Genomic DNA, 11,392 nt, shown 5'->3' with positions numbered 1-11,392 from the left:
GAATTAACCCTAAAGATGCTTGAGAAGGGGTGGAGGTTGTTTGCCAGGACAAGCGGCGATGGGGAGAAAGTAGGAGAAACTGAGTGTTGGGATGGGTGATGTCAGCTGAGACGATGCCGTAAAACCCTCCCTGCCAAGCCCCGAGCATCAGCGCTTGGATTTGGAGTCGGAGGAAGAAGCCCAGAGCCCGTGCCAAATAAAAATCAACATGTTCAATAAAAACAAAGCAAATTTCTGTGCTGTTAAACAAATCCGAGGTGTTTGGGGAAGGGAGAAAGAGGAGGAGAGAGTTTATGGGCAGGAGGAAAACGGCATGTTTATTAAAAAAAAAAAAAAAATAAAACGTTGAAGGTTGGTTGATCTTTGGTGAGATGGAGGTTTGTGGCTGCCAGATCTTTCCTGCAGCAGCAGGAAGATGTTGTTTGTGGTGTTCTGGCGTGATGCTCAGAGGAGCCAGGGAAGGTCAAATCCAGCTGAACTCCTTGGTGAGTCGCTGGGGAGCGAATGGTGGGGAGAAAATGCAGGAAAAGGATAAAAACTGGGACAAACGCGACCTCCTCTCCTCCGGGCCTGGCAGAAAAGGGTTAAGAGAAGCGGTTGAATGCTGCAAGCCTCGTCAGGGTTGTACTATTTTTTCTAGTGCATAAGGAGAAGGGAGAGGAGGGTTGCACGGAAAAGGGAAATTTCCAAGAAAAGAGGGATCTGCGGCAATATCTGCACCTCGGGGGATGAAGAGAGGAACCAACAGGCATAAATGGCCTGGAGATGGCTGAAATCTTTGCCGAGGAGATTGGGACCGCGGGGTTATTTTCCACCTGCCTCCCCTGCCCGGTTCTGTAATCCTGGCTCAAAGTAGACAAGTCGAGTTGGAGCTGAAGAAGGGAGGTTAGAGGGGTTTTTATTTCATTTGGGGGGGGGGGGGGAGAAAAAAAAAAAGGCAAAAAAAATGAGAGGCTGGTTGGCCCTCTCCTATGGGCTGAGCATCTCTGTGGTGCGAGGCAATGCAGGATGATCCAGAGCAGCGATGCTGAGGACCCGGCGCCCACCGGCGACATGAGCCTCAACATCCCCAGCAGAAATTTCACCCAGCGCAGTGGAATTCCCACGAGGGTGGGTCGGCCGGGGGGGGGGGGAGGCTGGCTCTCGGCAGGATGGGGAGGGTGGATGCAGCTCGCGTGGGTCCCGCCGCCCGTGGGTGCTCGGAGCCATCCGCGGGGCGCTGCTGGCCTTGCCGGGGGGACACCCGGGCACCGGCGGGGGCTTCGCTCCGCTGCATGAAACCGGAGCCTCCTGAGGCACCGGGCGACGCCACGCAGCGACCGTGGGTGCTGTGCCCGGTGGGTGACACCGACTCCCGGCTGCTGCCGGGGACCTCGGGCGGCTTTGCAGAGCCCCGGCTGCCGGGGGGGCTGCGTCGTTGCCCCCCCCGCTCTCCGCCTGGCACGGGCTCGGCGGGCAGCGGCCCCGCTGGGCTGAGCACGGCGCAGGGACACGGGGCTCTGGTTTTTTCCGCCTCGTCTCTCCCTCTCTCTCTCTCTCTCTCGTGTTGCAGTGCGGGTTGGGCGGGCAGCTCCCGGCCGGGGAAAAGCGGGGTGCCCGGAGGAGCCGCGGCTTTGCGGATGCTCCAGGCGAAGCCCCACAGCTTGCTACCTTCTCGGTGTTTTTTCCAGGCGATGCCACACCTCCCGAGGACACTGGGGACATCGGGTTTTGCTGAGCTTAGCAGCTTTTCACCGTCTTACCGAAGGCATCAGACAGACGCTCATCTGCCCTGAAGTGCAGATCTGCAACAGCTCCCGGGAAGACTCTGTCTCTCTGTCTCTCTGTCTCTCTTTCTCTCTCTCTCCAGTCCAAACCATTACAAGACCTGACTTCCACCATCTGGGAATCTAATCCCTCTTATGCCCCTTCTCCTTTTTCTACGATGACTCACCATTATTTTTAACTTTGAAGAGAGAGGAAATTATGGGGATCTTGGAAGCCTGTATTTCTCTCTAGGATTTCCCCAGGGTCAGATAATCGGTGTTACTAAGAGACACTAAGATTTGGCTTCTCCAGGTAATGTGATTTGTTTTCTGTGTGCCATGGTGGTTTGCAGAGGATGACAGGAGCCGGGACACCAGCGCTCCAGGAGGGGGACTGCGGTGGTCCGCGGGGCAGCTGCTGGAACCGCGGGCTCCACGTTCCGGCAGCCGCAGAGCTCGGCTGCAGGCAGGGAGGGCAGCATGTCACCAGGGAAAGAGGATTGGGAAGGTGTTAAAACTTAAAAGCGGAGCTGGAGCTTTCCTGGAGGGTAGATTGCCTGAGATCGCACGGTTAAATGTTAATTAACCCTTAGCTGCATGCCTGGAAATGAGCTGAGTCCGGCACCCCGCGGGGTCCTCTCGCCACTTCAGGGCTGGATGGGGTTATTTTTCTTCCTTCCTTTCTCTTCCCTTGTCCCTCTTTATTTTTTTTAACTGGAATTTTTATTTTTAGCCAAAAAATAAGCCCTGGTTTACCAATGCCAGTTTTTCCACGCTGGTTCTGAACAGGTGACAGTTCCTCAGGTGTTTTCTCTGTTCCACCTAATGGGTTTAGATGGGAGTTGTTGAACTCTGTCCCAAGGAAGGCAAATTAACCCCTCCAGGAAGGGGATAGACGTGCTAGAGAAGGGATCTGCTCTCCTCCCACCAACTTTATTCCATCTCTCTCTTTCTCAGCAGGGGCGATTTTCTTTCTTCCTCTTCTTCTTCTTTTTTTTTTTTTTTTTTTTTTTTTTGGTTTTTTTTCCTCTATTTTTATCTCATCCCTTCGCCTTTTCATGAGACTCTTCCAAACCTACGTACCTGTCCTTCTGCAGGATAGTAGCCCTGCCCTGAACCCGATCCCACCGCCGGGCGCTGGGAAGAGTTTAGCATAAGGATTTCTTTTAAAGCCCAATAATGACAGTTGCTACTGGAGATCCTGCAGATGAAGCTGCAGCTCTTCCCGGTCACCCGCAGGACACGTACAACCCCGAGACCGACCATGAGTGCTGTGAGAGGGTGGTCATTAACATCTCGGGGCTGCGCTTCGAGACGCAGCTCAAGACACTTGCCCAGTTCCCAGAGACCTTGCTAGGGGATCCTAAAAAGAGGATGAGATATTTCGACCCTCTCCGGAACGAGTACTTCTTTGACCGGAACAGACCCAGCTTCGATGCCATTTTGTACTATTACCAGTCCGGGGGGAGGTTGCGGCGGCCGGTTAACGTGCCCTTGGACATCTTCTCCGAAGAGATCCGCTTCTACGAGCTGGGGGAAGAGGCCATGGAGATGTTCCGGGAGGATGAAGGCTACATCAAGGAAGAGGAGAGGCCGCTGCCTGAGAATGAGTTTCAGAGACAAGTGTGGTTGCTCTTTGAGTACCCCGAGAGCTCAGGCCCTGCCAGGATTATAGCTATTGTCTCTGTCATGGTGATTTTAATCTCCATCGTCAGCTTTTGCCTGGAAACGTTGCCCATTTTTCGGGATGAGAACGAAGACATGCACGGCAGCGGGCTGAGCCATCCCCCCTACTCCAACAGCAGCATGGGCTACCAGCAGTCCACTTCTTTCACAGACCCCTTCTTCATCGTGGAGACACTTTGCATCATCTGGTTCTCCTTCGAGTTCTTGGTGAGGTTTTTCGCCTGCCCCAGCAAGGCTGGTTTTTTTACCAACATCATGAACATTATAGACATCGTAGCCATCATCCCCTACTTCATCACCTTAGGAACAGAGCTGGCCGAGAAGCCAGAGGATGGCCAGCAGGGCCAGCAAGCCATGTCCTTGGCCATCCTCAGAGTCATCCGCTTGGTGCGGGTCTTCAGGATCTTCAAGCTCTCCCGGCACTCCAAGGGGCTGCAGATCCTGGGGCAGACTCTCAAGGCCAGCATGAGGGAGCTGGGCCTCTTGATATTTTTCCTCTTCATCGGCGTCATCCTCTTCTCCAGCGCCGTCTACTTTGCCGAGGCCGACGAGAGCGAGTCCCAGTTCCCGAGCATCCCCGATGCCTTCTGGTGGGCTGTGGTTTCCATGACGACTGTTGGCTACGGAGACATGGTCCCCACCACCATCGGGGGGAAAATAGTGGGTTCCTTGTGTGCCATCGCTGGTGTATTAACGATTGCCTTACCAGTGCCCGTCATAGTGTCTAACTTCAATTACTTCTACCACCGGGAGACCGAGGGAGAGGAGCAGGCTCAATATTTGCAAGTAACCAGCTGCCCAAAGATCCCCTCTTCCCCTGACCTAAAGAAAAGCAGAAGTGCCTCTACTATTAGTAAGTCTGATTATATGGAGATCCAGGAAGGTGTAAACAATAGCAATGAGGATTTTAGGGAGGAGAACTTGAAGACAGCCAATTGCACCCTAGCTAACACAAACTATGTGAATATCACCAAAATGCTAACCGATGTCTAGTTGCTAAAATCTAGTCCCGTATTTAAAGCTGAAGTGGAACAATTGCAGATATTGAGTGCTGCTCTGCATTGTAGTTAATACAGTATTTTCTACGGTGTATATTTGGTTCTGCATGGGAAGCAATAGCTGTGTAAGTGACTTTTAACCTTTGATTTCCGCACCGAATAAGCGTCCGTGCAAAAAAACAACCAACAAATCCAAAACCATTTTGTTGCACTTCTCCCATCCCAGGCTCGTGGGTTTCCAAAGATTCGGAGGGGACGGGCACTTCCAGCAGCGGGATGGGGATGGAAGGGGCAGGTCCAGGGCTGAATCCTTGTGCCAGTCCTGGGTGACAGCCACAGCTCCCAGGCACAGGGAGCAGCTGGGGAAGGTCAGGCAGGAGCTCCTGGAGGGTGGCAGTGGGTGTGGGGCCGGGCTGCTGGAGGGCTCAGCTCCTGCCCCGGGAGAGCCGAGCGCGAGCGCGGCGCCCGGCTCGTGTTTCATAACTGAAAATGCTGCATGCTGCAATAGTTTCAGCCACTGCAGTGTGCCAGTGTGAGGCCCAGGGGAGGGATAATTAGTGTGACGGCACATTATTTATTAAGTCTTAAATTTTCTATGCGAGGCATCGGAGGGATGAGTAAATAAATCAAGAGCTTGGAATTTATTTATTTATTTAGATGACACTTCCATCATCAATATTTCCAGGATCACCAAAGACACCTCCACTGACACATTGAAAATGAGTTGGAAAAAGCATCTTTTTTTATATCTATATATAAAACTGGAGCAACTATGCTGTGGCCTATAATATATTTATACTGCAGTGAAATTTAACCAGTAATACAGTACAGCTGCATGGATATTTGTTGCATGAATCTGAATATTTAATACACACACAAATATATATTTTCTTAGTAGACTATACAGTATTCATGTTTATAGTGTTTATAGATTCTCCGGTGGCTCGAAGGAGATTCATGGGAATAAAAAAATCTCCATTATAGTTAAAAACCGGATGGGGAAGGCGTGTGCTGACAACAGTTGGATAGATAACAGTGCAAAGCCTGAGAGATAACAAGGCAGAGCCTGAGTGTCCGAGCATCCAGACACAAGAGCTGACAAATGCAAGCCAGGGAAGGTGAGCTGAAAGTTAAACACCTGCGCTCATTATGGGGCGGGTAATTAGTCATTAATCGTGGTGTCAGGAGCAGAAACCACGGCAGATCGGAGAGGGCACGAGGAGCAGGTGGAATAGCAGGTTCCAGCTCTCCTGACTTGTTTGTTCAGCAGTTTTCAGCCGTTCCCGTAGAATTCCTGAGTGTGTGTGTGTGTATAGATATTTAGAGAGCGACTACAGGGCCGAATCCTCAGCAAACAGAGCTCCTGGGGTATCAGGGATGTCCCAGCTCAGGGCTGCTGGGATGGTGGGACATGGGCTGGAGCAGGGGCCTGCTCCTGGAGCCCATGGGGTCACCAGGGCAAGGTGTGTTTTGGGATTGAAAGGTGCTTTTCAACCCCCACAGGGCTGGGGTTTATTCCTTTATGATGGAGTGGGCAGGTGCTGAGGTGGCCTGGATCTGAGCTGGCACCTCTGAGCCTTTGCTTTGCCTTCTTTCAGGGTGTTGAAGAGCAGTGGGTCAGGGTGCAGAGAGCTTGAGGTTCTCTCTCTTCTTTATCCTTGGTGTTATTTGGGGATGGGTGAGAGCTGTTGGTCCATGAGGAATCTCACCTGCTTTCCCCATCCCTGTGTGGGTTTGCTTGTGTTTTCCCCATTGCTGACAATCCTCAGGGAGAGGTGCCCTGCTCCTCTTCCAGGTCAGAGGAGATGGAGGAAAATCTCTGCCAAGGTCACGGATGAGCAAAGCCTCCTTGGCTGTGGAACAGGGTTCAGTCGGGGTGAATTTGGGCTGAACTGGGGCGTGATCAGCCCTGAAACATTGCATGAAGGGTGAGCACAAGGAGCCTGGGGAGGGCTCAGCCAGACCCTTCCTTCCTCAGAGAGGAAACCCCTGCTCCTGCCAATAATCCAGCTGGTGCTAAAGTATCTACAGCAATGGCTCCAAATGCCACTCCAGAGCAGGATCCATCTTGTGCTGATGGGGCTCCACTGGCCAGGTGGAATCACTCCTCAGTTTTATTTGATTGATTGATTGATTGATTGATTGCGGCCCTGGCTATAATTAATTCCAAGTGCCCATGGTTTGTGCATGGCAGTCCCTGCTCCTGTGTGGGGCAGGGGACCAGCAGCATCCCTGTTCTGATCCCTGATCAGTTGGGGTTCAGGGATTCTCAGGTTCCCAGCCTGTCTTTAACTGGATCTCATTATATTGGGAGTCCTGCACTCCACTTTGCTGGGAATGGGAGACCCTGAAGCCCCTTCATGCACACCAAAAAGCCAACACAACTAAAAGCAATAAATCCTGAGTTCTGAAGCTCACCCTGTTGGATGGGACAGGGCTGGTGAGAGTCACCAGCTCGGGCACCATTCCCAGGCAAGTCAGCCAACTTCCATGGATCCAGCTCCTGGTGGCTCTGTGGGGACATGGGCTCACACAGGGGAGCTGCCTGATGGGCTGGGATCCTCTGGGTGCCCTTAGCACCAGGTGATCCCATTCCTGGTCAGGGTTGAGGTGTTTTGCTGGTGGTTTTGCTACAGTTCTTTGGAGGATGCTGGTGCTCTGTGGTACTTTGAGAAGTTTCTGGTTGTTGAACACCCGCCATGGGCTTGGGGTGGTTTGGAGCAGTGCTGGCCAAAGCTTTGGGTGTGTGTTGTGGTGGTTTGGTGAGGAGGAAGGTGAGGTTTTGCTTTGGGCAGGTGGCGTTTTGGGCATGGTGCTCCTGTGGGCCAGGCAGGAGGGCAGAGCAGATCCGTGAGCAGGATCCAAACATCCAAACCCAATCTCCAAGCTGGGGGGGCCTGGCTGCACTGGGAGGCTCCACAGCCACACAGCAGGGGCAAATGGGCATGAGGAGCAAGGAGCTCCCGTTGTCACTGACATGAGGTGATGACTGTTCCCAGGGCCAGCACAGCCAGTCCCTCCCTTGGGACAGATCTGGCACCTCCTGCCCTGACCCTGGTAGATGTTCCTGGGGAAAACGAGCCCTGGTGGGAGAGCTCTGGGCTGCCCTTGTGTGGGGCACAGGGAAAATGCCCAGGCTCAGTGCTCAGGTGTTTGGCTCAGGGTGGGTGAGGGCCATGGCTGGGAGGGATCCGTGGCTGCACAGAGCAGAGGGGTCCAGACTTCTGCCTCTCACAGAGAAATGGTTCCCCTACAGCTTTTAATGGGATTTGTGCCTGCAGGTCGGAGCTCTAGTGCTATTTCTAGCTTTGCTTCTGACTCACTGATGTGATCTTGAACCAGTTTTTCAGGAGGAGACTGTGATATTTTTTTTCTTCTTTTTTAAATTATTTTTTCTTAAGGAATGTAGTTTGAGAGAGTCTGGGCCTGTTTCTGTGGAGATGCTGAGCATCCCCATCTCCTCCTGACTCTGAAAGGTGCAAAAATGAGCCGCAAAGTGTCTCAGACTGAGGATGCTAAATCAGGGATTGGGAAAGGGGATGGTCCCATAGCTGTGTTAGGGTCCATCAGGCCCCTAAACAGAGGTAGTCTGGTTCCTTTCCTCCTCCTGAGGAGCCATTTCCCTCTCTCCAGGCCTGGAATGGAAGATTGGAGCTCTCTGGTCTGTGGAGGTGCTCCTGCCTTGGCACCCGGAGGAGGCAGCGCCTCTATTTTAGTTTTAGCCCCTGTGCCACGGTTTTGGAGAGATGGAAAGCTGTGATTGCAGAGCGAGTTGTCTTCTAACACCCAACCTCGTGCCCAAGCCTGCAGGCAGCCCATCAGCCCTTTCAAATCTTCCAGAATATCTGCTGGGGGCAATGGGGTGAGGCTCATGTACCAGCTGGATGCTACCAAGTGATTAGGAAGAAATTATCTCTCTGGAGCACGATGTTTTATTGGCAAAATTAATCCCTGCAGTGACTGTGTCAAAGTCCTACAGATCTGAATGCTGAGCATAAGAAGCAAAGGATCTCTGGATTGGCTTTATGAGAGTGTGGCACGTGGGTGTATAAATATGGGCATATTTGTGCATAAATACACAGAAGGAGAGAAAAAGACAGAGGAGGAGGAGGTATTTCAGGAAGGACCTTGCTTTGTTATTAGATAATTCCTGGGTCAGCCCTTGAAACTGCTGCCAAAGCCTCGTAGCTTTTCCAGAGCTTGCAATATACTTGGGGATGGATCCAGGGGAAGGAGATCTGGATCTTGCCTTGGGAGTGGAAGCATTCTGAGGGTCTGGTGGCATTCAGCTCCTCACACCCCTCTGCAAACAGCAGCTTTGCAGGGTCTCTGTTCCCAGCCCCAAGTCCTGGCTGGTGCCAGTCACAACCATTTCTGTGGCTGTGCAGGGAGAGCCAAGCAGGGTGGAAGGGATTTGGGTGAGATGCAGCTGCTGTGCTGCACTGAGTGGCCTTTGGGGTTATTGTTTGTAAAGGTTGGGTTTTAAGTCTCTTAAACTATGGTGACTTTTGGCTCCAGTGTGGTGGCTCCAGGGTGGTGCTATCACAGAATCCTGGAATGGTTTGTGTTGGAGGGACCTCAAAGCTCACCTTGTTTCACCCCCTGCCATGGACAGGGACACTTTCCACTAGACCAGGCTGCTCCAAACCCCATCCAGCCTGGTCTTGGATCCTTTTCTCAAGATCTTTCCCATGAGACCTTATCCCAAGGTCTACATCCTTGGGGGTGTTTATCCATGGGAGTTATCCATGGTGGTCACTCATGGCAGCTGGTCAGTCTGCTGCAGGGGTGAAGCGGGCCGAGGAAAGGAGTCAGCCCCAAACCATTCTGGTTTGCACCCAGGTGAAGGCTGTGGCTCTTCCCTCAGCTCCCTGGCAGCGTTTGACCTTCTCCATGTGACATCCCTTGGTCCCTCCTGTTGGGGACCAACTGCTGCCCCTGCCAGGGTCCCCAAGGGGGGACAATGGTTAACCCAAGCACCAGCCACTGCTCTGCCCTTCCCCAGCCCTGTCAGCACCCCTGGCCTCGGCGTCCCCGGGATGTTTCTGCGTTTGGCTGCCCAAAATTCACCCCCCTGCTCAGAAATGGGTGCTCCATCCTGCTCCCATCAGGGCTGGGGAGAGGGCCCAGCCCAGGGGTGAAGCAGCCCTGGGAGCACAGCACTGATTTACACCTGGGGACAAGATCCCCCAGCCCAGTTATGCATGATGAGAGATAAATCCCTAACTCATGTTTTTCCTCCAGAGAGGGGGTGGTTTGGCTTGTAGGAGCTGCTGGACATTGTGTAACCACACCAGGTTCACACACATGGACACACCACGTCCTCTCCCCAGCCCTGTCTGGCTGTCCTGAGCTTGGGGTTGGTATCCTGGGGTTTGGTTTTTTGATTATTATTATTTTTAGGTTTTTTTTCTGCTGCCTATAAGATGTAATTATCCATTTGCACTTGCTCCCTCACTGTTTGAGACTGTGCTCTTGTCCTCCAATGTCATCCCTGAAGCACAAGGGGAAAAAATGGGTATTGGATCAACCCTGCATGTGGTGCCTAATTTGAGCAAATCAATGGGAAGAGGAAATCCAAGAAGGACTCATCCTAAGGATGCTGGAGCTGAACCTTTTGTTTCCATGGTTACGGGAGAAATGGGACCAGGAATGGAGAGAGGCCTATAAACTGTTAAAGGAGGACTCGTGGGAATTTCAAGTCATTTAACCATGCATTTGCTAGACACAACTTTAGACACCAGCTGGATCTGACTTGCACAGTGTTTATAGAAATTCCTGCTTTATTGACAGCTGGGGGGGCGTGGGAAGGGGCTGGGGGCCCCCGAGTCAATAAGGCTGCCTGTTGTATATAGGTATACAGAGCTGTGTACATACATATCCAAATGAGCATTTGCTGTCTGGTTTATCATCAGTGTATATAATTTATTCTTCACAGAGTATCACAATTTTTGTAAATATCGGCACTAATTAAGAGAAAATAAATATGTATATTATTGAGGAGTTATTTTGATATCAGTTCTGTGGAGGGTGGGAGAGGAAAAGGACAAGTAATTATGTTTTTGATATGTTTTTCTCTACAACTAAACCCTCTGTGAGAAGAGAAAGAAACAGCCTGTACCAGGGGAAATCAGTGTGTGCTCCACCATCAGCCAGGCTGCAGCAGCAGAGTCCCAAAAACCCCTGGGAGGAGGAGCTGATGGGCCTTGGTGATGTGTGCAGCATTCCTATGGGATTTGCTCCAAAAAAGTTCCAGCAGCGACTCCAGCAGAGGGGAAGGGGCTGGAACCTGATCAAGGTCACGTTCCCCATGGCTCCCCACTCCTGCAGCCTGGATATCAGCCACATCCACGCAGGTAACAGGGGTTGGGTGGTGTGGGGGGTCAGCCTGCTCTTGGAGAACTTGTGGGCACCCAGTGGATGGTTTGGAAAGCAAATGATCCCTCTTGGAAGAGGGAGAAGCAAATAGACAGGGATGGTGCTGGTAGCACATCATCTGTGGGGCTGTGTCCATGGAGATGTGTCCTGGTAGGATCTCTGGGAGGAAATGGGGATGGGATCTCTGGGAATGGGATCCCTGGGATGGCTTCAGCTGTCCTTGCAGAGGAGTGGTTGGTTTGCCCATCCCCAGGGAACAACTGCAACGATTTTTTTCTCTTGATGTTTTGAGCACCTTGGGGCAGCAAAGGGCAGGGAAGGTGCTTGGGGCACTTGGTTCTTGTGGTTTGGGGTTTTCTTGGTGTGTTTCACAGGCAATGTGGCTGCTCCTGGGCTTCCCTTCTCATGGGCAGAACCCACTCTGTGCACAGAGGACGGAGGTGAAACACAAGGAGAACAGAGAGATTCTCCTTCTGCCGTGATGGGGTGGCCCTGCTCGGCTCTGGGATGTGGCACCACCTGGTACCCAGGGCTTAGTGCCAAACCTCCCCCTCAGCCACCCCCTGCTGCTCATGGAGGAGCCCC

The 11,392-nt window shown here is 52.3% G+C and overlaps 1 protein-coding gene across 5 annotated transcripts; it reads left to right on the top strand.

The window, feature by feature from the left end:
* Positions 1-664: 664 nt before the first annotated feature.
* KCNA2 (potassium voltage-gated channel subfamily A member 2) lies at positions 665-10,432 on the top strand. 5 transcript variants are annotated; one of them, XM_036398201.2, is made up of 3 exons: positions 665-885; positions 1,671-2,058; positions 2,843-10,432. In XM_036398201.2, the coding sequence occupies exon 3, from the start codon at positions 2,925-2,927 to the stop codon at positions 4,422-4,424; it is 1,500 nt and encodes a 499-aa protein (XP_036254094.1). In that variant the 5' UTR covers positions 665-885; positions 1,671-2,058; positions 2,843-2,924; the 3' UTR covers positions 4,425-10,432. The 5 variants fall into 5 exon arrangements, with proteins under 5 accessions (XP_036254094.1, XP_054373237.1, XP_036254093.1 ...); XM_054517262.1 differs by having other exon boundaries at positions 2,706-10,432; XM_036398200.2 differs by having other exon boundaries at positions 2,703-10,432.
* The last annotated feature ends 960 nt before the right edge of the window (positions 10,433-11,392 follow it).

Source organism: Molothrus ater, chromosome 25, assembly GCF_012460135.2.
Source record: "Molothrus ater isolate BHLD 08-10-18 breed brown headed cowbird chromosome 25, BPBGC_Mater_1.1, whole genome shotgun sequence".
In the NCBI taxonomy this organism is placed as follows: domain Eukaryota; kingdom Metazoa; phylum Chordata; class Aves; order Passeriformes; family Icteridae; genus Molothrus; species Molothrus ater.
The sequence above is the reverse complement of the archived record's forward strand: the minus strand, read 5'-3'. Positions and strand labels throughout refer to the sequence as shown.

Coding starts and splice junctions, on each gene's coding strand:
- KCNA2 (XM_036398201.2), top strand. CDS start 2,925: ATGACAGTTGCTACTGGAGATCCTGCAGATGAAGCTGCAGCTCTTCCC.